The sequence below is a fragment of the Thalassophryne amazonica genome, chromosome 22 (genome assembly GCF_902500255.1).
Source record: "Thalassophryne amazonica chromosome 22, fThaAma1.1, whole genome shotgun sequence".
In the NCBI taxonomy this organism is placed as follows: domain Eukaryota; kingdom Metazoa; phylum Chordata; class Actinopteri; order Batrachoidiformes; family Batrachoididae; genus Thalassophryne; species Thalassophryne amazonica.
The window spans coordinates 319,871-346,428 of NC_047124.1; the positions used below are offsets into that span (position 1 = coordinate 319,871).

General features: G+C 42.6%; 1 protein-coding gene across 1 annotated transcript in view; it reads right to left on the minus strand.

Annotated features, from left to right (window-relative positions):
- abcc9 (ATP-binding cassette, sub-family C (CFTR/MRP), member 9) overlaps positions 1-24,315 on the minus strand; it is a 268,703-nt gene extending 244,388 nt beyond the window's left edge. The window contains 8 exon segments of the mRNA XM_034163302.1: positions 8,760-8,951; positions 9,117-9,257; positions 9,800-9,901; positions 10,016-10,182; positions 19,127-19,248; positions 19,495-19,636; positions 22,938-23,100; positions 24,221-24,315. Of these exon segments, the coding sequence (XP_034019193.1) occupies positions 8,760-8,951; positions 9,117-9,257; positions 9,800-9,901; positions 10,016-10,182; positions 19,127-19,248; positions 19,495-19,636; positions 22,938-23,076 (1,005 nt within the window). The 5' untranslated portion in view covers positions 23,077-23,100; positions 24,221-24,315.
- Between the last annotated feature and the right edge of the window lie 2,243 nt (positions 24,316-26,558).

The following is a 26,558-nucleotide window of genomic DNA, read 5'->3' on the forward strand; positions in this document are numbered from 1 at the left end:
GAGGTGGTTTTGTCCCGCGTAATGAACGGCTTCGTGGCGCGTCCCTCGGCTTCTTTTTCCATGAAAAAAAAAACTCCTGTAACGGTGGAATGTGCCGGAAAAAGTGCTGATGTCCACATCTTCTGCCTTTTTGTGAAAGTCAGACGAGGTCCCGGATCAACAAAGCTTTCACGTTGAAAATGATCTGGTTGTTCCAGCGGGGTGTCAGCCTGTCAATGGGGGCTGGGAGCGCGCTGTGCTCTCAGCAGTTGTGGGCCGTCCTTAAAGGGGCAGTAACACCCCGTAATCTGTTTAATCCCCATAAAATTGTCCCTGAAAACCATATTAATTTTTCGAACGGTGTCCACCTGGAGGTCTCTTACAGTTTCTGGAAAAAAAATTGATGCAGCAAAGATCCAAATCGTTCAGACATTTATTCGCAATAAAAAATAGACGAGAGGGGTAGACCACACCTCACTCAAAGCCTGCTCACAGGCGAATGAAGCAACCGACAGGTATGAAAAACTCACGCATGCGCACGACGGTTCAAGCTTGGCTGACGCAATCACACATGATTCAAATCCATATGGTTTTTAAAAAAATAATAAGGTCGGATACTTTTCTAACACTCAACAAAAATATAAACGTAACACTTTTGGTTTTGCTCCCATTTTGTATGAGATGAACTCAAAGATCTAAAACTTTTTCCACATACACAATATCACCATTTCCCTCAAATATTGTTCACAAACCAGTCTAAATCTGTGATAGTGAGCACTTCTCCTTTGCTGAGATAATCCATCCACCTCACCGGTGTGCCATATCAAGATGCTGATTATACACATGGATTAGTGCACAGGTGTTGGCCTTAGACTGCCCACAATAAAAGGCCACTCGGAAAGGTGCAGTTTTGTTTTATTGGGGGGGGGGGGGAGGGATTACCAGTCCAGTATCTGGTGTGACAACCATTTGCCTCATGCAGTGCAACACATCAATCAATCAATCAACTTTTTTCTTATATAGCGCCAAATCACAACAAACAGTTGCCCCAAGGCGCTCCATATTGTAAGGCAAGGCCATCCAATAATTATGAAAACCCCAACGGTCAAAACGACCCCCTATGAGCAAGCACTTTGCCACAGTGGGAAGGAAAAAAATCCCTTTTAACCAGGAAGAAACCTCCAGCAGAACCAGGCCAGGGAGGGGCGTCTTCTGCTGAGACTGGTTGGGCTGAGGGATAAAAACCAGGAAAAGACATGCCGGTGAAGGGGGGCAGAGATCGATCACTAATGATTAAATGCAGATGATGCATACGGAGCAAAAAGGAGAAAGAAACAGTGCATCATGGGAACCCCCCCACAATCTACGTCTAAAGCAGCATAACCAAGGGATGGTCCCAGGTCACCCGATCCAGCCCTCACTATAAGCTTTAGCGAAAAGGAAAGTTTTAAGCCTAATCTTAAAGTAGAGAGGGTATCTGTCCTCCCTGATCTGAATTGGGAGCTGGTTCCACAGGAGGAGGAGTCTGAAAGCTGAAGGCTCTGCCTCCCATTCTACTCTTTACAAACCCTAGGAACTACAAGTAAGCCCGCAGTCTGAGAGCGAAGCGCTCTAATGGGGTAATATGGTACTACGAGGTCCCTAAGATAAGATGGGACCTGATTATTCAAAACCTTATAAGTAAGAAGAAGAATTTTAAATTCTATTCTAGAATTAACAGGAAGCCACACATCTCCTTAGGTGACATAGAGTTGATCAGGTTGTCAATTGTGGCCTGTGGAATGTTGGTCCACTCCTCTTCAATGGCTGTGCGAAGTTGCTGGATATTGGCAGGAACTGGTACACGCTGTCGTATACGCCGGTCCAGAGCATCCCAAACATGCTCAATGGGTGACATGTCCGGTGAGTATGCCGGCCATGCAAGAACTGGGACATTTTCAGCTTCCAAGAATTGTGTACAGATCCTTGCAACATGGGGCCGTGCATTATCCTGCTGCAACATGAGGTGATGTTCTGGATGTATGGCACAACAATGGGCCTCAGGATCTCATCACGGTATCTCTGTGCATTCAAAATGCCATCAATAAAATGCACCTGTGTTCTTCGTCCATAACATACGCCTGCCCATAACATAACCCCACCGCCACCATGGGCCACTCGATCCACAACATTGACATCAGAAAAACCGCTCACCCACACGACGCCACACACGCTGTCTGCCATCTGCCCTGGACAGTGTGAACCGGGATTCATCCGTGAAGAGAACACCTCTCCAACTTGCCAAAACGCCATCCGAATGTGAGCATTTGCCCACTCAAGTCAGTTACGACGACGAACTGGAGTCAGGTCGAGACCCCGATGAGGACGACGGCATGCAGATGAGCTTCCCTGAGAGGGCTTCTGACAGTTTGTGCAGAAATTCTTTGGTTATGCAAACCGATTGTTTCAGCAGCTGTCCGAGTGGCTGGTCTCAGACGATCTTGGAGGTGAACATGCTGGATATGGAGGTCCTGGGCTGGTGTGGATACACGTGGTCTGCGGTTGTGAGGCTGGTTGGATGTACTGCCAAATTCTCTGAAATGCCTTTGGAGATGGCTTATGGTAGAGAAATTAACATTCAATACACGAACAACAGCTCTGGTTGACATTCCTGCTGTCAGCATGCCAAGTGCACGCTCCCTCAAATCTTGCGACATCTGTGGCATTGTGCTGTGTGATAAAACTGCACCTTTCAAAGTGGCCTTTTATTGTGGGCAGTCTAAGGCACACCTGTGCACTAATCATGGTGTCTAATCTCAGTGAATAATATTTGAGGGAAATGGTGATATTGTGTATGTGGAAAAAGTTTTAGATCTTTGAGTTCATCTCATACAAAATGGGAGCAAAACCAAAAGTGTTGCGTTTATATTTTTGTTGAGTATATATATATATATCAGAATCACTCAATTCTGAGGAAAAAATGATGGAATCATGAAAAACAAAAGAACGCTCCAACACATCACTAGTATTTTGTTGCACCACCTCTGGCTTTTATAACAGCTTGCAGTCTCTGAGGCATGGACTTCATGAGTGACAAAAAGTACTCTTCATCAATCTGGCTCCAACTTTCTCTGATTGCTGTTGCCAGATCAGCTTTGCAGGTTGGAGCCTTGTCATGGACCATTTTCTTCAACTTCCACCAAAGATTTTCAATTGGATTAAGATCCGGACTATTTGCAGGCCATGACATTGACCCTATGTGTCTTTTTGCAAGGAATGTTTTCACAGTTTTTGCTCTATGGCAAGATGCAATATCATCTTGAAAAATGATTTCATCATCCCCAAACATCCTTTCAATTGATGGGATAAGAAAAGTGTCCAAATATCAACGTAAACTTGTGCATTTATTGATGATGTAATGACAGCCATCTCCCCAGTGCCTTTACCTGACATGCAGCCCCATATCATCAATGACTGTGGAAATTTACATGTTCTCTTCAGGCAGTCATCTTTATAAATCTCATTGGAACGGCACCAAATAAAAGTTCCAGCATCATCACCTTGCCCAATGCAGATTCGAGATTCATCACTGAATATGACTTTCATCCAGTCATCCACAGTCCACGATTGCTTTTCCTTAGCCCACTGTAACCTTGTTTTTTTCTGTTTAGGTGTTAATGATGGCTTTCGTTTAGCTTTTCTGTATGTAAATCCCATTTCCTTTAGGCGGTTTCTTACAGTTCGGTCACAGACGTTGACTCCAGTTTCCTCCCATTCGTTCCTCATTGTTTTGTTGTGCATTTTCGATTTTTGAGACATATTGCTTTAAGTTTTCTGTCTTGACGCTTGGATGTCTTCCTTGGTCTACCAGTATGTTTGCCTTTAACAACCTTCCCATGTGTTTGTATTTGGTCCAGAGTTTAGACACAGCTGACTGTGAACAACCAACATCTTTTGGCAACATTGTGTGATGATTCACCCTCTTTTAAGAGTTTGATAATCCTCTCCGTTGTTTCAATTGACATCTCTCGTGTTGGAGCCATGATTCATGTCAGTCCACTTGTGCAAAGCTCTCCAAGGTGTGATCACTCCTTTTTAGATGCAGACTAACAAGCAGATCTGATTTGATGCAGGTGTTAGTTTGGGGATGAAAATTTACAGGGTGATTCCATAATTTATTCCTCAGAATTGAGTGATTCCATATTTTTTTTCCCTCTGCTTGGTCTAAAAAAGTAACCGTTACTGACTGCCACAATTTTTTTTCCTGATTTCTTATAGTGTTTCGTAAAGCCAGAAAGTTGCCATTTGAAATGACTTTAGTTTTGTGTCATGTCTGTGATCTGCTTTTTTTTCTACAAAATTAACAACTGAATGAACATCCTCCGAGGCCGGTGATTCCATAATTGTTGCCAGGGGTTGTATATATATACGCACAGTGGGGTAAAAAAGTATTTAGTCAGTTCTCCAACTTAGAAAGATGAGAGAGGTCTGTAATTTTCATCATAGGTACACTTCAATTATGAGAGACAATATGAGAAAAAAAAATCTGGAAAATCACATTGTAGGATTTTTAAAGAATTATTTGTAAATTATGGTGGAAAATAAGTATTTGGTCACCCACAAACAAGCAACATTTCTGGCTCTCACAGACCTGTAACAACTTCTTTAAGAAGCTCTTCTGTCCTTCACCTGTTACGTGTGTTAATGGCACCTGTTTGAACTCATTATCTGTATAAAAGACACCTGTCCACAGCCTCAAACAGTCAGACTCCAAACTCAACCATGGCCAAGACCAAAGAGCTGTTGAAGGACACAGGAAGAAAATTGTAGATGTGCACCAGGCTGGGAATTTTGAATCTACAATAGTCAAGCAGGTTGGTGTGAATAAATCAACTGTGGGAGCAATTGTAAGAAAATGGAAGACATACAAGACCATTGATAATCTCCCTCAATCTGGGGCTCCACACAAGATGTCATCCCGTGGGGTCAAAATGATCATGAGAACGGTGAACAAAAATCCCAGAACTACACAGAGGGACCTGATGAATGACCTGCAGAGAGCTGGGACCAAGGTAAAAAAGGCTACACACTACGCAGAGAGGGACTCAAATCCTGCTTAAGCCAGTACGTGTCCAGGCCCGTCTGAAGTTTGCCAGAGAGCATGTGGATAATCCAGAAGAGGATTGGGAGAATATCATGTGGTCAGATGAAACCAAAATAGAACTTCTTAGTAAAAACTCAACTTGTCGTGTTTGGAGGAAGAAGAATGCTGAGTTGCATTCCAAGAATACCATATCTACTGTGAAGCATGGGGTTGGAAACATCAAATCAAATTAATTTTATTTATATAGCACCAAATCACAACAAACAGTTGCCCCAAGGCGCTTTATATTGTAAGGCAAGGCCATATAATAATTACAGAAAAACCCCAACGGTCAAAACGACCCCCTGTGAGCAAGCACTTGGCGACAGTGGGAAGGAAAAAACTCCCTTTTAACAGGAAGAAACCTCCAGCAGAACCAGGCTCAGGGAGGGGCAGTCTTCTGCTGGGACTGGTTGGGGCTGAAGGGAGAGAATCAGGAAAAAGACATGCTGTGGAAGAGAGCAGAGATCAATCACTAATGATTAAATGCAGAGTGGTGCATACAGAGCAAAAAGAGAAAGAAACACTCAGTGCATCATGGGAACCCCCCAGCAGTCTAAGTCTATAGCAGCATAACTAAGGGATGGTTCAGGGTCACCTGATCCAGCCCTAACTATAAGCTTTAGCAAAAAGGAAAGTTTTAAGCCTAATCTTAAAGCAGAGAGGGTGTCTGTCTCCCTGATCCGAATTGGGAGCTGGTTCCACAGGAGAGGAGCCTGAAAGTTGAAGGCTCTGCCTCCCATTCTACTCTTACAAACCCTAGGAACTACAAGTAAGCCTGCAGTCTGAGAGCGAAGCGCTCTATTGGGGTGATATGGTACTATGAGGTCCCTAAGATAAGATGGGACCTGATTATTCAAAATCTTATAAGTAAGAAGAAGAATTTTAAATTCTATTCTAGAATTAACAGGAAGCCAATGAAGAGAGGCCAATATGGATGAGATATGCTCTCTCGTTCTAGTCCCTGTCAGTACTCTAGCTGCAGCATTTTGAATTAACTGAAAGCTTTTAATGGAACTTTTAGGACAACCTGATAATAATGAATTACAATAGTCCAGCCTAGAGGAAATAAATGCATGAATTAGTTTTTCAGCATCACTCTGAGACAAGACCTTTCTAATTTTAGAGATATTGCGCAAATGCAAAAAAGCAGTCCTACATATTTTCTTAATATGCGCATTGAAGGACATATCCTGATCAAAAATGACTCCAAGATTTCTCACAATATTACTAGAGGTCAGGGTAATGCCATCCAGAGTAAGGATCTGGTTAGACACCATGTTTCTAAGATTTGTGGGGCCAAGTACAATAACTTCAGTTTTATCTGAGTTTAAAAGCAGGAAATTAGAGGTCATCCATGTCTTTATGTCTGTAAGACAATCCTGCAGTTTAGCTAATTGGTGTGTGTCCTCTGGCTTCATGGATAGATAAAGCTGGGTATCATCTGCGTAACAATGAAAATTTAAGCAATGCTTTCTAATAATACTGCCTAAGGGAGGCATGTATAAAGTGAATAAAATTGGTCCTAGCACAGAACCTTGTGGAACTCCATAACTAACCTTAGTCCGTGAAGAAGATTCCCCATTTACATGAACAAATTGTAATCTATTAGATAAATATGATTCAGACCACCGCAGCGCAGTGCCTTTAATACCTATGGCATGCTCTAATCTCTGTAATAAAATTTTATGGTCAACAGTATCAAAAGCAGCATTGAGGTCTAACAGGACAAGCACAGAGATGAGTCTACTGTCTGAGGTCATAAGAAGATCATTTGTAACCTTCAATAATGCTGTTTCTGTACTATGATGAATTCTGAAACCTGACTGAAACTCTTCAAATAGACCATTCCTCTGCAGATGATCAGTTAGCTGTTTTACAACTACCCTTTCAAGAATTTTTGAGAGAAAAGGAAGGTTGGAGATTGGCCTATAATTAGCTAAGATAGCTGGGTCAAGTGATGGCTTTTTAAGTAATGGTTTAATTACTGCCACCTTAAAAGCCTGTGGTACATAGCCAACAAATAAAGATAGATTGATCATATTTAAGATCGAAGCATTAATTAATGGTAGGGCTTCCTTGAGCAGCCTGGTAGGAATGGGGTCTAATAGACATGTTGATGGTTTGGAGGAAGTAACTAATGAAAATAACAGACAGAACAATCGGAGAGAAAGAGTCTAACCAAATACCAGCATTATTGAAAGCAGCCCCAAAGCATTAAACATCATGCTTTGGGGCTGTTTTTCTGCAAAGGGGACAGGAAGACTGATCCGTGTTAAGGGAAGAATGAATCTCATGTATCATGAGATTTTAAGCCAAAACCTCCTTCCGTCAGTGAGAGCATTGAAGATGCAATGTGGCTGGGTCTTCCAGCATGATGATGATCCCAAACACACCGCTTGGGCAACAAAGAAGTGGCTCCGTAAAAAGTATTTCAAGGTCCTGGAGTGGCCAAGCCAGTCTCCAGACCTCAACCCCATAGAAAATTTGTTGAGGGAGTTGAAAGTCCATGCGACAGCCCCAAAACATCACTGCTCTAGAGGAGATCTGCATAGAGGAATGGACCAAAATACCAGCTACAGTGTGGGCAAACCTGGTGAAGACTTACAGGAAATGTTTGACCTCTATCATTGCCTACAAAGATTATGTTACAAAGTATTGAGTTGAACTTTTGTTATTGACCAAATACTTATTTTCCCCCATAATTTACAAATAAATTCTTAAAAAAAATCCTACAATTGATTTTCTAGATTTTTTTTTCTCATTTTGTGTCTCATAATTGAAGTGATATATATATATATATATATATATATATATATATATATATATATATATATATATATATATATATATATATATATATATATATAGTGTATAAATTAGTATTTTTTAAGAAGAGTATGTTTTGTATTTTGATCTAAAAAAAATTGCACACATTTTAGAAAGTGTAAAACACAGAAGTAGTGAGACAATTATGACATTTGTGGAAAATTTTGATATATCAGATATAAGCATTTTAGAAGATGAGAACTTTTTTTAACAAAACTGATAGTTTTTCAAAGTGAAAATCCATTTTTTGGATGAGAGAATATTTTTGATAAGTTGTAGTACTTGATTTTTTTAAAGTAAGCGCACTTTTACAAGCAAGACTATTTTTGAAAGGAAAGTCTTGGAAAAGTGTGAACATTTTCTCAAAGATAAGATAATTACAAAAACAGTATATTTTCAGGAATTCTTGGATGGTAAAGTAAATATAATTTTGGACAGAGATAAAAGTCAGAACAGTCAGAGAATATTTTTGAAAACATGGAAATTTAGGGAATTGGTATCAGCATCAAAAAATGAGGACATCTATAAAAACTTGAATAATATATTTTCAGAAATAAGAACATTTGTAAAAGTGGGAATGATTTCAGGCAACATGATTTCAGACAATAGGGATATTCTGGAACATGGCATTTGCACAGTTCAAGTGTTTTTGAAAACAGTGATTTTCAGAAATTGGAGATGGGGAGGGGGTTGGTGGTGGAAATTGGTCACTGGGTTTATTGGTTTCTGTGCTTGTTTTCTAGTTAGGGCCATTAGTTGTAAGCTCTTCTTCCCTGGCCAAGGTGTTTTGAGTAACATTCACCAATATAGTTTTGACCAATAGACTCACCTTGTCCTTAACTGGTTTGACAACATTATTGTCAGTGTTCAGGTATTTTATGATGCCTGAGATGCACAGCGGCCCAGCAAAACCCAACAGATCAGCCAGGTAGCGAAAAGTGCTGCTGAGCAGGATGGGACGACCAAACGCTCGGTACATGGAACGCCAGATTGATGGGGCACGATCAGGGTCCTCAGGTGTCTGTGACATGTGTATGGGAGGAATGATTGATTAAATTTGAGTATTTCTCTGCTCATCAGAACAATTGTCAGAGAAACTGATTTGTAGCTAAGCAAAAGAAAGTGTAGGCATAAATGGGCAGTTAGTTGGATAATTATGGTGAAAATGTTCTAATCTGTGACTCACCCTCTGGTCCTCATAGGCATCTTTTAGCCGCAGGTAGTTGGTGAGCGCTCTCATGGCGATGGGCAGCTTGCCGATCTTCTTCAGCTCGATGGGCCTCTTATGGGCTCCCATAATGAGAGGATTCATCCACCAATAAGTGGCCTAAAAATGTGCCAGAAGTACCAGCATAAGTGCACTGCTGCAGAGTGAGGCATGAGCAATGCTGATTATGAAAATATTGTGATTCAATATTCATTCATTGAAATTGTGATTTGTTTTGGACCCGATACCCTACTTTTGCAGGGGCAGAGGGGACTGTGACTTTGTTGGGTGATTTGAAAATTAAAGCCCTCATTCAGCCATGACCACCTCTAGGGAAGAGAATTGGGTTTATATTGATGCCACCATCAATTCTGCTTATAGGTCCGATACTTCAATGATTCCCTTATTCATTCCTGATCAGTTTTATAAGTGGAAAAATGGAGACCTACAACATCAACACAGCTGTCTCCCTTGTTGCCAGACATGATATAATGACACATTTGTTTTTGCAATGCAGAAATCTCACAATTACATGCTGAATTTTATAAGAGTAACTGATCATGTCTGAGGCATATGATGCTGATTGATTAAAGATGTGGAAGCAGTTCTCAACTGTGACTGATTTCCATCCTTAACCCCCACAGTGTGATGCTGAGCGTTACCTTGGACAGCAGGTTGACAAACGGTTGCAAAAACCGGACCCCCAAATCTTGTAAATCCTCCGGCGGCTTCACTTTCTGAGGGCTGGCAAAGAATACATATTTCTACAGTCAAGTAAAAGACAAAATGAAGATACGTGTTAGAGATTAAAAGAAAAATATCTGAGCTAATGGTACACAGGTAAAAAAAAAAGAACGAAAATTTCCTTCTAAACTCACTCGGACTCTGATGACATTGACCTCCACGGCCATCAGTAGTCCATAGAGGATCACCAACACTGCTGTGATGCAGAACCTGAGGTACTGTGGTCCAACATTGAACTCGGCAAACTTCCACAATTTAATGGACTTTGTGACGAAAGCCAACACCCAGTAGATGAACAGGACTGTAAGAAATGGGACAAACCTTATGGCCCCTTCACACATACATGAAGCTGAGCGAAAGAAGCAGGAACCGGCCGAAAAACTGTGGAAAAAAAAACCTGAAGTGTGGATCCGCTAAAAAATTCCACCTGCTGTCAGGAGGGACACACGGTCGGACAGGCATGAATGATACTGCAGCAAAGTTTTCATGCACGTGTGAGACCACGTTGTGCACACACAGCAGTGGAAGGAATTAGATGAACAAATGTACATAAGTCAACGAAAATGTCATAAGGACAAATTAATGAGACCACAGAACTTTATAAGAACAATTAATATACTATGTAAACGTAAGACAATCTGGTAATGATTCTATTCTCACTGTAAGGGGGAAAAAACAATTTACTGTGACTGTTTTGGCACTCTGGCAAAACAATTTCCTTCTGGATTAATAAAGTTCCCCTCATTATTCTTATGTGTAATTGATGCCTGATGACGTGACGGTCTGTGCTGGAAATGACGGATAAAATGGATTGTGTTTTGCCTGGAAAAATATTTCATTCCTGGTATAATGAGTAGAAAATACAAGAATTAACTTCCCTCTGTTCCCTGTTCCTCTGTATATGAACCAAGGAATTAGTGAACTGACATTATTGAATGATCGAGAACACATCAACCGGCTCCTGCATGACGAGGTGTCCAGCGTGCGCAGTGACATTCATATTGATATTCATTGTTCTTTTTTGTAATTTAACACATTGTGTTCACCCCGTCAGCGTCAGCTGCGAGAGTGAGTCTGAGCTGGACACGGCCCCGTATCAGCAGAGCGAAGCAAAGCCATCACACATGAATGAGCTCAGGCTGTTGTCCTCATTGCTTGTATTTTTTATTTTACCGTTTCTTTTCATTGAACACCTCGCTGTCACTCACCCTCTCGCCTGACAACGTGCGTGTCATCTGAGAGCATCTGTGAGCCTTCGCTGACATGTTCTGAGCGGCACGGCCCTTTGGGCTCACTGTCACTCAAAGCTGCACGCTGCAATGGCGTCACGTGGCTGTCTGCTCGATGGCCTCAGTGGCCACGGACCAAGCATTTTTGATTTGTAACTCTGTAGTGCCAGCATGTGTGCACTGCTGCGTGGTGATCGCACCTCCAGAGGGACATGCAGAATATGACATGGTGGTCAGCTGTGTGCGCCTGTCAAATGAATCAGCTCGCGTGGGCACACAGCTGCAATGATTGTAATGTCCCATTTTGTGTAATGGGAGGGAATAAGACATGATGCCCATCATGGACATGACAGACTGTTCAGATGTGCACACTGCTCTGGACAATAATCACACTGCACCTCAGCCGCACCTCCACAATGTTGGATTGTGGTTTGGAGGGGGAACACGTGACACACTGGCAGTGTGGCTGGGGGGGACCACACACCATTTAAATTATGTGGCAGGGGAAGGACATTGCATTCATTTTAACTGTTGCTGGGGGGAGAGGGGGTGGAGACACGGCACACTCGTGGGGCACTTAGAAACTGTGGGGGCCATTCTATCAGGCTGGAGCAGATGTCTCAAACCGGTTCCAGAAAGGGCCGAGAGGGTGCAGGTTTTCTGTGCAACCACCCACTCCAGCAGGTGATTTCACTGATTAACATCACTTTGAGCAGGTGAAATCAGTAAATCAGTGAAATCACCTGCTGGAGTGGGTGGTTGCACAGAAAGCCTGCACCCTCTTGGCCCTTTCTGGAACCGGTTTGAAACCTCTGGGCTGGAGGGTCGGAAATGGCAGGACACAAATGCACAGCTCAAGCAGACAGCTCTGGTTTTCAGAAGACTTTATGATGGTGGATAGTAGAGGTCGGTACACGAGTAAGCAGTCCAGGAAAACAACAGTACAAAAATCATCAGGCAAGCGAGCGTGGTCAAAGCAACAGGCAGGAAGTCAGGTACACACAAGGAGGCAGGCAAGACTATGGAATGCAGATACAGAGCTGGAATGAAGGCACAGGGCACGACAAACTGGAGAGAGACAAACAACCTCAGTGAGCTTACATCACCCCAGGTGGCAATCAGCAAATCAGAAACAGGTGTGCCAGGAAAGCACCAGAACCAGGGCGTGGCCAGAGAGAGAGACAGAGACAGACAACCCCAAGCAGAAAAACCCAGCAAGAGAATAAACAAACCAGGCCCAACAAAATACACAAAATAAAACAGACAACCAAAAACTCAACTCCTGACAGTACCCCCCCCCCAACGACCAACCCCGGATGGCCCAGGCACAGCAGGACGATATACCTGGGTGACAAGAAAAACGACTGTCATGTCCCCACCTGATCACGTCCCCGCTGAGCGTGTCTGGAACAAAAAGTTTGCCAGTGGGACAACCGCAGGGTACCAGAACCCCATCATTGGCAGACCGGACCCTAGACTCAATGTCCCACGTGAGAGCGGACACAAAGCAGGAGGCTGGCAGCACTGTACCTGGATCAGCCGGGGTGTCAACTGGTTCTCCCTGATGGGATAGAACATTTGATTTCCCATTTTTTGAACCTGTTCAGTATGAAAGCACGAAGTTGAAACGGCTGAAAAAGATCGCCCACCTAGCTTGACGTGCATTAAGGTGCTTGGCGAATCATAAATATTCCAAATTCTTGTGGTCAGTGTATACTTGGAACGGCGTTTGTGCCCCTTCCAACCAGTGGCGCCACTCCTCCAAGGCCATTTTTACCGCCAACAGTTCGCGGTCTCCGATGCTGTAATTTTGCTCAGCTGCAGTCAACTTTTTTGAAAGATAGGCACATGAGTGCATTCTATTGTCAGTAGGATTTCGTTGTGAAAGAACTGCACCCACTCCCACATCTGAAACATCCACCTCTACCACAAACTGTCGAGCGGGGTCAGGGAGGAGTAGCACGGGGGCCGCTATAAAGCATTTCTTTAGAACTTTGAAAGCCTCATTGCACTCAGGTGCCAAACAAACGGCCGGAGGGACGACGTGACATTGTGTAATGGAGCTGCAATAGTGCTGAAATTGCAAATGAAGTTTCGATAGAAATTGGCAAAACCCAGGAATCTCTGTACCTCCTTTCGTGAGGAGGGAACAGCCCAATCCCGTACTGCAGCAACCTTATCTGGGTCCATCTTAATCTCCCTCTCAGTAATTACAAACCACAAAAACAAAACCGTCGATTTATGGAACTCACATTTCTCTGCCTTCATGAACAGGTTATGGCGTAACAGGGTCTGAAGTACGGTGCGCACATGTTCCTTGTGGGTCTTCAGGTCAGGGGAGAAAATCAGAATATCATCAAGATAAACAAAAACAAATTTGTTGATAAATTCACGCAGCACATCATTTACCAAGTTCTGGAACACTGCAGGAGCATTTGTGAGGCCAAATGGCATGACTAAGTATTCATAATGACCAGTTGGTGTGTTAAAAGCAGTTTTCCATTCATCTCCTTCTCTTATCCTTACTAAATGGTATGCATTGCGGAGATCCAGCTTAGTAAAAATCTCCTTCCAACAACTCAAAAGCAGTGGAAATGAGAGGTAACGGGTAACAATTTTTAACGGTGACGTCATTAAGCCCACGATAATCAATACAAGGGCGGAGCATTTTGTCCTTTTTCTCGATGAAGAAAATCCCCACCCCTGCGGGCGACGACGAATGACGAATCAAACCAGCAGCGAGGGATTCTTGTATATATTCATTCATGGCACTGCGTTCAGGAACCATCAGAGAAAAGAGCTTTCCCCGTGGGGGGCTTGCTCCAGGGAGAAGCTCGATAGTGCAATCATATTCTCTGTGAGGCGGTAATGATTTAGCCTTACTTTTGCTAAATACCGGTGCTAAATCATGGTAACATGACGGAACCCCTGCGAGATCCAGGTTAGACTCCAGCTGGGAACACACTCGTTCTGACAGTAGAGATTTTTGCAGGCTGAGCCCCACGAAACATCCAAACAGTCAAAATTAGGGCTGTGTTGTATTAACCAGGGGTGGCCCAGGATAAGCAGATGAGTCATATTGTCAAATACATGAAAGCTGATAGATTTGGTGTGATTTTCTGCCACGCTTAAGGAAACGGACTGAGTACGGTGAGAAATACAACCTAATTCATGGCCATCCACTGCGCGCACCACCAGAGGGCACGAGAGTTCTACCAATTTCAGGTGCAGAGACCTGGGCAGAGAAGACAAAATTAAATTAGCATCAGAACCAGAGTCCACGAAAGCTGACACGGAAACTGACGAGTTCTCAGAGGACAATTTGGCTGGAGTTACATTTTGTGCTGTGGATGGAGTTATGGGATTAAGACTCACCCGTATGTCGGACTTTGGCCGCATGGTGGCACCCCTGGCTTGACAATTGGATATCATGTGATCAGAATGTCCACAGTAAAAACAAAGTCCGCCATCTCGGCGTTGCTGCCTCTCGGCGGAGGAAAGACGAGCGTGACATGGTCGCCTGGACTCCTCAGAACCACTGTGTGGAGGACCCGTTCTCACATGGCTGGAGGAGGACATGCAGGCCGGAGGAGTCGCGGAGCATTGGACAGACAGCCGGGCGGCACGGTGAGGGCGGTCCTGCAGACGCCGGTCGGTCCATATGGCGAGAGCGATCAGCTGGTCCAAATTGTCGGGAAGATCTACTGTTATCAGCAGTTCCTGGATATCTTCTGACAGCCCCTGAAAAAACACGTCGTGGAGCGCCGCTGAATTCCAATCACTCCTGGCTGCCAGAATATGGAAGTCCACCGTGTAGTCGGCAACACGACGTCCGCCTTGCCTGAGCTTCATCAGGGATCGAGCTGCTTCTCGCCCTGGAGAGGTGTGTTGGAAGACCAACTGCAGAGCCGATGTAAATGCCGGAAGAGAGGCACAGATGGTAGACTGGCAACCCCACTCTGCTGTTGCCCACGCCAATGCACGACCAGTCAGGTGAGTGATGATGTAAGCTATCTTCGCCCTGTTTGACGAGAACTTACATGACATGAGTTCAAAATTCAACTCACACTGAGTCAGAAAAGGTCTGACATCTCCGGACTCGCCTGAGAAGGGTTCAGGCAGTGACAGCAGATGGCAGTAATCTGGTTCGGGTATGGAAGCCGGAGCAGTAGCTGGCAGCCCCGGTGGAGGCACACTGGTGCTACCGGTGGCCGGAACAGAGGAAGCCTGATGATTAAGGCTAGACAGTAATTGTCCCATCTGGGTGCTCACTGACTCCATGAATAAGTTCTGGCGCTTTGCGAGGTCATTAAACCGGGAGGAGAGTGCGGTGAGGTGATCCTGTTATTGTGCGAGCTGCTTAATGTGGTGTTGTACCGCCAGCTGAAATGGGTTAGAGCCAGCTGTGTCCATCGTTGGCCAGTTTGTACTATCAGGCTGGAGGGTCGGAAATGACAGGACACAAATGCACAGCTCAAGCAGACAGCTCTGGTTTTCAGAAGACTTTATGATGGTGGATAGCAGAGGTCGGTACACGAGTAAGCAGTCCAGGAAAAACAACAGTACAAAAATCATCAGGCAAGCGAGCGTGGTCAAAGCAACAGGCAGGAGGTCAGGTACATACAAGGAGGCAGGCAAGACTATGGAATGCAGATACAGAGCTGGAATGAAGGCACGGGGCATGACAAACTGGCGAGAGACAAACAACCTCAGTGAGCTTATATCACCCCAGGTGGCAATCAGCAAATCAGAAACAGGTGTGCCAGGAAAGCACCAGAACCAGGGCGTGGCCAGAGAGAGAGAGACAGACAACCCCAAGCAGAAAAACCCAGCAAGAGAATAAACAAACCAGGCCTAACGAAATACACAAAATAAAACAGACAACCAAAAACTCAACTCCTGACACATTCGCACATACAGCTCAAAAGTAGTCATCTGCTCTCTACTCTTCTGCTGGCAGCGCAAACGGCCCCACCTTTTCTAAGTCCCCAACGAGTGGTGTTGGATGTTCGTGGGTGGCACATGGAATCCGGCCAACTCTGGCCAAGAGTGGGTAGAATGGCCACTCTCCCGTCATTCAGCCGATGGTGTGAAGGCTGCCTCGATGGTGTCATTCAGCCACGGTTCGACATGGCCAATGATTTTGTGCAGCTGCTCAGCCACGGCACGATATGTCCGACCTGCGTATGACATGCTGTTCAAATGCTCTGAACACGATCAGAAGGCAATGCAACCTCATCTTGTCCACCATTCGATTTGGTTTCCGGTGCGAGTGGAACGCAAATAAAATGTGGCGACTGCTGTACGAGGTGTTCCAGTGCGGCTGCGATTTCCCACAAGTGCCATTTGACTCCTCCATTGTGCACCACTCTGCCTCAATCGTGTTGTGTGAAGGGGCCCTTACAAATGCACAAAGAACATTGTTGTCTTGACTCAATACGTCAGAAAGCAGAATCTGAAATAATGAAAAGCACAATGACCTTAACATTCTGGCTTCCTGCTTTAATTTGTCATTGCAGTGTTTCAATGAGTTTGATTTGGGGTGACAGTGTCTTAAATAAAAATTAATTTGTGCATAATTGAATCTAATATATAAAGCTGACCGTGTGTTCATTTGCCATGCACAGCCACAGTAATTAAGCAATTGACACCAAAGTTGGTATGATAACTGGAGACACCAAGGGGGAGGTCACTGTGGCCCTTAGGTTGAAAGCATCAGTCTTATATATTAGATCATGAGCCGCTCACTGGAGCCCTTATTTTCACAGTTCAACTGATAGTCAGGTCAGGTAGCAGCATCACACTTTACTTACTACGTAGTTGCGGCTGGCTAGGGTGCACTTTAATTACAATCCAAACGGGCCAGCACGCACCATGTGCCAGTTGAAGTGTGCATTTTTTTTCAACTAAAATGTACCTGCTGTGTGTAAAAGGTGACCTGCTATCACCTTTTATCACCATTTACTTGAGTCTCATGAATGTCACAAATTGCTCTGTGAAAATCAATGACGACAACATACACACAATGCAACTTACTACACATTAACTAAAGGGACATGAAATATACAATGACATGCATAAAATTCTCCTCTATTACCAGTGAGTAGAACAGCTAACTCAGCTAGTTTATTTCTATACCACCACATCAAAATAGAAGTCACCTCACGGCGTTATATATGGGTAAAGTCCAGACCTTACCCACCCTATGAGTAAGTGCCATTGTACAAGTGGTAACAAAAATCTCCTGAATTGTTTTTTGTTATTTTACAGGAAGAAACTTTAGTGCCGCAGATAAGAGAATATTTACAGAAGAATCCTTCAAATGTTGATGCAAACACCAAATTAGGCACAAATACTCTAGATATTCCTGTTTTGAAAAAACAGTGCCCACTTGAACTTTCAATAGGAGGCCAGGAAGGGGTTAAGTGAAGAATTACACAAGGTTAGAGTCAAAATTTTAAAATGCTCCAGTCATATTGAAAGGTATTCTATATTATTTGTCTTATCAAAAAGGTTTAAAAAAAAAAAGGCATCATTTGCACCATCTGTCATGCTTAGTCATCATGTTACAGGGTAACTCCTCACTCAGGGGGAGGATGAGTAACAAGAAGACACAGGTTGGGAATGAGGGGAACACTAGTCGCCAGAAAAATAGACTGCATTTATATAGCACTTTTCTAACTGCATCAGACGCTCAAAGCGCTAAACAAATAATGCCTCACATTCACCCCAATGTGAGGGTGCTGCCATACAAGGTACTCACTACACACGGGGAGCAACTAGGGGATTAAGGACCTTGAACCAAGGATCCTCTGGTCTCGAGCCCAATGTTTTAATCATTAGAGCACCACCTCCCCTAAATATCTGGTATTTATATTTGCAAACAGTTTTTCTTTTTTACTTTCACATTGATACTGTGTGCTTCTTACTCTGTATGCTGCTATATAATGCTGCTGGAACCTCAATTTCCCTGAGGGAGTCTTCCCAGGGGATGAATAAAGTTCTATCTAATCTAAACCACATGTGACGTGCCATTGAATCCAATGGACATCGACCTTGTTTGGCCTTTACTTTGGAGACCAAACATTCAACACAGTCAAAACTGTTCCATTTATTAATCCTATTACCTCAACCAATAAGTTGCATCACTTTTGACCAAAATAGCAGTAACTAACTTTTTGACTCCTGTACAAACTGAAATTGATCTTTGTAACAGATAGCCCAAACTATATCTTTTTTGAATCTTTATGATCAGACAAATAATGTAGGACAGTTTTCAATATGACTGGAACTTTTTTTTTACGTTTTGACCCCTGTGTAATCCTTCAATTGACCCCTACCTGGCCTCCTACTGAAAATTCAAGTGGACACTGCTTTTTCAAAAAAGTAATGACTTAGGAGTATTTGTGCTGAATTTGGTGCTTGTATCACCATTTGAAGGACTGTTTCAGTTTAAGCAAACTTCGGTTGGGTGACCATCGGCTAAACCCATTTTATCAACCCTAAACAGAAACATTTGGTGCATTCCTATCTAACAAACACTGTGGAGTCAATATATTAGACCACCGCTGAAGCAATGGGGGTTAATAAACCAGAAAGAATTCAATCAAGAAGCTGAAATTGGAGAATCTGGATATTTTTTTTAATGATTACAATTAATCAATTATCAAAACAGCTGTCAATTAATACTCTATCAACTGATTGTTGCAGCTGTAGTCTGAAGCCACTTTTTGACTAAATAACTGCTTCTCCATTCCTCATTGAATATATCAATACGAGGGTTAGGGTTATATTTATTGGCTTTAAGCACGGTTCCTCTCTGCTGTGTGCATCAGCAAACGGTGATAAAATAAACAAAATCATTCTGATGGCAGGTTTTGTGGTAGGAAATCCATCATTTATCTCCAAGGAAGGCAAATTCCACCATTGCCCAAGAGTGGATGAGGACCTCCTTCTAAACCTTCTCAGGGTGACACCCTCTCCCTCACAACCACCTTCCAGAACACAAACAATTACCCAGCAGTAGTTTGGGGAAGTTTGATGTCTCTATGTTGTGGTAGTAAACCACAGATGTTGTAGCTGCAATAAACCCCATGAAGGCTGGAGTGAAGAGATGGAAGTGGGTTGTCGTCATCATCCTGGAAAAACAGATCAGTTGCAATAAAAGGCAATAAAAGACAGCATAATACAAATGTAAAGAAGAGAAAAATGTTTTCTTTTTATCATAATTCACGGCAAATAAAAGGTTTACAAAGTGAAGGGCATTCTCAATTTAGCTTTGCTGATGATTAATTAAATATAAAAATGTGGCAGAAAACCAACAGCAGTTTGTTTGGAAACATATAAATAATTAAATGTGTTTGGAACAGTGTTTGGAATCATACGTGTTGGAGACAATGCCTTCGGCAAACTCGCAGACGTGGACAAAGAGCAGCGTGAAGGTGAGGATCCACCTGAGGTTGTGGCCCGGAAAATGAAGCCATGTGTTATGATGGATCTGGACTTTAGAACTCTGACTGCCCCAACCTGACAAAAACCAATTAGAATCCATCAAAAACTGAAGAAACCTAATATAGCCAGAGATACATCCACCTGATTTGATATTTCTGTCCTTTAGTTTCCACTGGAGCTAATAGAGTCATGGAATTACTGGACAGAGGTGTTTAGTGATACCAATGCCTTTCAAGGACAACGAAAGTCTAGGTTATAAGGGTCCTAGCATTTTCTGTCTTACTCTGTGGTTGTGAGACTTGGACACTAACCAGTGACCTAAGATGGCAAGTGGATTTTCATTTATATACAACCCCAATTCCAATGAAGTTGGGATGTTGTGTAAAATGTAAATAAAAACAGAATACAATGATTTGCAAATCCTCTTCAACCTATATTCAATTGAATACACCACAAAGACAAGATATTTAATGTTCAAACTGATAAACTTTATTGTTTTTGTGCAAATATTTGCTACTTTTTAAATGGGTGCCTGCAACACATTTCAAAAAAGTTGGGATGGGGCAACAAAAGACTGGGAAAGTTGATGAATACTCAAAAAACACCTGTTTGGAAACAGGTGAGTGTCATGATTGGGTATAAAAGGAGCATCCCCAAAAGGCTCAGCTGTTCACAAGCAAAGACAGGGTGAGAATCACCACTTTGTGAATAAATGCATGAAAAAATAGTCCACAGTCCATAATATAATCAGAAGATTCAGAAAATCTGGAAAACTTTCTACACGTAAGCGGCAAGGCTGAAAACCAACAATGAATACCCGTGACCTTCGATCCCTCAGACGGCACTGCATTAAAAACCGACATCATTGTGTAAAGGATCTTACTGCGTGGGCTCAGGAACACTTACATCTACAAGTGCAAGTTAAAACTCTACCATGCAAAGTGAAAGCCAAACATCAACAACATCCAGAAATGCCGCCACCTTCTCTGGGCACGAGCTCATTTGAAATGGACAGACACAAAGTGGAAAAGTGTGATGTGGTCTGATGAGTTCACATTTCAAATTGTTTTTGGAAATCATGGACGTCGTGTCCTCAGGACAAAAGAGGAAAAAGACCATCCAGATTGTTACCAGCACAAAGTTCAAAAGCCAGCATCTGTGATGGTATGGGGGTGTGTTAGTGCCCATGGCATGGACAACTTACACATGTGTGATGGCACCATCAGTGCTGAAAGGTACATGCAGGTTTTGGGGCAACACATGCTGCCATCCAAGCAACGTCTTTTTCAGGGACGTCCCTGCTTATTTCAGCAAGACAATGCCAAGACACATTCTGCACGTGTTACAACAGCGTGGCTTCGTAGTAAAAGAGTGTGGGTACTAGACTGACCTGCCTGCAGTCCAGACCTGTCGCCCATTGAAAATGTGTGGCGCATTATGAAGCACAAAATACGACAACGGAGACCCCGGACTGTTGAACAACTGAAGTTGTACATCAAGCAAGAATGGGAAAGAATTCCACCTACAAAGCTTCAACAATTAGTGTCCTCAGTTCCCAAACGCTTATTGAGTGTTGTTAGAAGGAAAGGTGATGTAACACAGTGGGAAACATACCACTGTCCCGGCTTTTTTGAAACGTGTTGCAGGCATCCATTTCAAAATGAGCAAATATTTGCACAAAAACAATAAAGTTTATCAGTTTGAACATTAAATATCTTGTGTTTCGATGTGAACATCACATCTTCATCAGAGTCCTCAGATATGATGCTCACATCAAAACGTTAGTCCCTTTTGTATGTTTTCAGCACCTTAATAAATTTTTCAGCACCTACTTCCCTGTTGCACCGGAATTTTTTGTGCTGTACAGAAGCGCAGAGACCTCTCCTTTTTTGTTCATTAAATATCATCTTTGTGGTGTATTCAATTGAATATAGGTTGAAGAGGATTTGCAAATCATTGTATTCTGTTTTTATTTACATTTTACACAAAGTCCCAACTTCATTGGAATTGGGGTTGTAGCACCAAATCACAACAAAGTTGCCTCAAGGCGCTTCACACAAGTAAGGGCTAACCTTACTAACTCCCAGAGCAAGAACACAGGCGACAGTGGTAAGAAAAAAACTCCCTCTGATGATTTGAGGAAGAAACCTCAAGCAGACCAGACTCAAAGGGGTGACCCTCTGCTTGAGCCATGATACTGACACAAATTACAAAATGAAACAGACACCACACCCATCTCTGGATGGAGCCACACCTCAAACAGAGACAAAAAACAAAACAAAATCAGGCATCAGAAAGACAACAAATACAATATAATTTGTCAGCATTAAGCAACAAGAAAAACAGAGAAATACTGAGGTGATCACTGGCCACTAGCTCTAAGGTTCACTAACAGACCCAGACTTTAGATAAAGCTGAGGCCGCGGCACGCTTCATTTACTAATAAAATGAATTAAAAAGAGTAAAAAGCATAGTAACATACTATGCCAGTATGCTAGCCATACAAAAGTGCGTCTTAAGTCTGGACTTGAAAGTCTCTACAGAATCTGACTGTTTTATTGACGCAGGGAGATCATTTCACAGAACAGGGAATACTTTTTTTGTTAGGTCTCTTGATAGTATCCTTGGGTAATGCTGGAATGGCTTTGTGTTAAATTAACGGTGACTCAGATGAGAAGTACCACTTGCATTGTGAGGGAACATCAGCTACACTATTTTGTGTATGTAGTACGTTTCTCTGGGCATGATCAAGCAGGCATGTGCCTCACCGTCACGGAAAGAAAAATGTCAAATGAAAAAATAAATTAAATGGTTCTATTTATCCAGTGATTTGTACTATAATGTTATTTTACCTTTTAACTTCACCAGTTTTAGATAATTTTTTTATACAAAAAAAAAAAACCCCCACTGAATTTTCACATTTGCCATTCAAATACTGAGAGGAGACATGCGGTGAGGCAGCAGCCAGCTGTGCCTCACCGTGGACTGCACAATCACTGGGCTAACTGCTGGCATGATGTGCAGTCAGACTGTCTCACTGTATGTCGCTATTAAAATGGTCAAACACTTTGGCTGTATGAACTTAAATTCCATAGTTTAGCTGATGTGCATAATGTTCAGTGTTTGTCATCAACTGTATATGTGTGTGTAATGTGTTTCATGTGCTGAGCGATCAGAAAACGACTGCAAAAAGACCCATTAATATCCCAAAGTTGCTTCTAGTGCGCAGTTGAGCCCCTGTGTGTGTGTGTGTGTAAGTGTGTGAGATTAGCTAAAGTGCTTTGAGAATCTGAATCAGATGGAAACATGCCCTAGAAATGCAGTCCAGGTAACAGAAAAGCTAAAACAATCTTGCAATGTTGCTGTTGTCACATACCGATGAAGAGGATGGGGAAGGTGATGAAGAGCAGGAAGACATGGGGTACCAGGTTGAGAGCATCGACAAAGCAGCCATTGTTCAGCACGCCGTCTTTCACACTGTATGCACCGTCGTTGCCACAGAATGAACAGGCCATGCCACTACCAGACTTCTTAACACAAAACAAACTCGATCTATGCAGGGGGGAAAAGCTACATTAAGTGGGTGGTGCCACAGCCTAGACCTACACTAAACCAGAATTAGTCCATTCCACTTTCTTATTCTCGGATTACATTTTGTCCAGAACAAAATATGATGGCACTGTACTTCGTGGTTTGCACTGATGCCTCACAGCAAGCAGGTCATTGGATCAATTCCTGCCCTTTCTGTGTGAAGTTTTCATGTTCTCCCCGTGTCTGTGTGAGTTTCCTCCCACAATCAAAAAACATGCTTCTTTAGGGTCTGCTCCTTTCTCCGCCCCTGACCGAGGCAGCATCTCTACATCTGGAGTTGGTCTCTGGGAGCCGGACTGTGGCTGCACACTGCCCCTAGTGGTTGGATTGTGTCTAAGTGTAATTAGGATGGTCAAATGCAGAGGACACATTTCATTGTAAGAATTTACAATTGCAATAGAGCCTCTTCTACTTCTTTTAGACACCCCCTCCCCCCATATGATGACAGCACATCCTCAGATACATTCTTCTCCATGCAACATTAGACTTTCCTACTTTTTACAAACCCTTCATCCTGTTTGAACAAAGCTGGAAACCGGAGCAGCAACAAATTCATCAAATTAATGTGTTTGGTTTCCAGAATAGGAAGGCACTTTGTGGTTTGGCGCCAAATTTTGGAAGTCAGTGAACCTACAGATTAGGATCTGATACAGGTTGGAGAAGGTTTTGTGGACATTGTAGCACTTTTTCCCCTTTGGGAAAGCTTCATTAGAACAAAGCTCAAGTTGATCTATGCTTCCCACACTAAAAAAAATGATTAAAGCCGACTAGGGGTCCAGAGTCTGTGCTGAAGAAAGGTACTGGTCTGAATAATATATTTAATAAGTGGTAATCAGGAAACTAAGGAAAATAAATGAATCCCAAGTGGGCTTATCTGTGATCCTGCATAAATAAAACACCAGATACATGTGTCCCAATCGAAGCTACATGTTTAGAATACAGCGTGTTTTATTTATTTATTTATTTTAACTGTCAACTAGACCTCATAATGACGCATGAAGGATAGTTTATCATCAACATTGTAAGTAAAGATGGTTTCCAAAGCAAAACAAATTACAAATGAGACTTACCACAGAGGAAACAGTCCTTATTGAAACCAGCTCATTCCCTATTCCTGGATTGTAGAAAGAAGAAAATCAAAAAAGAAAAACTAAAGTTGATTATTTTTAGCCCACAAGAGTATCAGCTGCTCCACATACTGCTGAAGCCTCTGCCAGTAGTGTCAAGATACACACAAAACTACACTAGCATACAGGAAACACACTTCAAAATAAAATACACATTCCATTATTGATAAAAAAAAAGTCCCTTCGGCTGCTCCCTTGTTTTTACTCAGGGTTGCCACAGCAAATCCAAGGTGGGTCTGCATATTGAATCAGCACATTTTATGGCGCATGCCCTTCCTGACACAACTCCACATTACATGGACAAATGTGGCAAGAATGAGGTTTGAATTGGGAACCTTCTGCACTGAAACCAAGTGCACTAACCACTTGGCCACATCCCTGCATTAATAATAATAAAATACCTCATTTATTCTTAGTTTGTAAACCAAAAAAATCATCACTACATCACACAGCATATTGCACTCAACAAAAAAGAATAACTATTTATCCCAAAAGGAAATTATTTTGTCAGAATACTGAAACAGTAAACTTTTTTAAGACATTTGCACAAGATGTTCAACAATGTTGCACATAACTGAGTTAACTCTGTTCAATTATGTATTCATCCTGTAGAAGGAGTAGGAGTTAATTAGCTTGAATGCCACAGGTAGGAAAGACCTCTTGTGGCTTTCCGTGGTGCACCTCGTTGGTCTCAGTCTGTGGCTGAAGGTGCTCTGACAGGATGTCAGTGTGGCATGCAAGGGATGAGAGGTGTGTCCCGGATGCTGAGCAGTTTCCTCAGCATCCTACTGTCTGACACCTCAACTACCTCACAGGCTGCCCACAGTATGTGAGGCTTCGGGACATTACATCCAACACCATCAGGAGGAGGATAGGGGCACCACAGGGAACGGTCCTGTCTCCCTTTCTGTTCACACTCTACATCTCAAACTTCAGGTTCTGGTCACAGTCCTGCCACCTGGATAAGTTTTCAGACAACTCTACCATTGTGGGCTGCATCAGCAGTGACCAGGAGGCTGAGTACAGGAGTGTGGTGGACAGGTTTATGGAGTGGTGTGGACTCAACCACCTACAGCTCAACGTATCTACTGGTGGTGGAGTTCAGAAGACTGAAGACCCATCCGAACCCAGTTACCATCAATGGAACTGAGGTGGACATTGTGTACTACTACAAGTACCTCAGTGCCCACATGGACAACAAACTGGACTGGACTGTAAACACGGATGCTGTATATAAGAAAGGTCAGAGCCGACTGTCCTTCCTCAGGAGGCTCACATCTTTCAATGTCTGCAGAAATATGTTGCAGATGTTTTATCACTCAGTGGTCTCCAGCATCATCTTGTACTCTGTAGTGTGCTGAGGCAGCAGGCTGAAGGCAGCTGACATAAACAGACTCAACAAGCTCATCAGGAGAGCTGGCTCTGTCCTGGGGGTGGAATTGTAGTCTGTGATGGAGATATCAGAGAAAGATGTTGAGGAAGCTGCTCAGCATCCTGGACAACAATTCCCAGCCCCTGCATGCCACACTGACGTCAGCCAAAGACTGAGACCATTGAGGTGCACCACAGAATGCCACAGGAAGTCTTTCCTACCTGTGGTAATCAGACTCTATAATTCCTCCCCCTTCTGCAGGATGAATACATAACGAATAGTGTGTGCAATACTGCCCTAACATCTTGTGAAAAAGTTTTCAGTTACTTCATATGTTTGTTGTACCTACTGTATATATTTAAAAAAATGTTCAGTACTGTGGCAAAATAATTTCCTTGGGGATTATAAAGTTCACCTTCTTATTAATGACGTTAATAAAACAAGTTTATAGTTTCAAAATGTAGATATACAAATTATGGACTCACAGCGTCGCTGAAGAGACATTAGTCTGAATAATATATTTAGGGAACACTAAATGGAAACTATGGGAAAAAAAGTAGCTCCAAATAGTTACATTAAGTATTACAGCGATTTATTTATTTATTTATTTTGCCATATAAATCTCTTTGTGTTAAAAAAAACAGTAAAATGTTCTTTATAAATTTAAAGTCTGAGGTGATGTTTGCAAGTATTAAATTTTGAATGATACGACATGAACCAGCTCAAGACTGGCATTATGTTAATTGATAAATCATTTCATAAAATAGCCAATTTTTGCAAGCCCGTAATGAGGTGTGAATTTTGTACATCCCAGAAAGATTTGCATGTCTTTCTGCATTCTGTTGCATTGGTTTCTTTAAATGTATAATTATTGCAAATTAAATTTTTCAAATTGAAAGGTGCACAT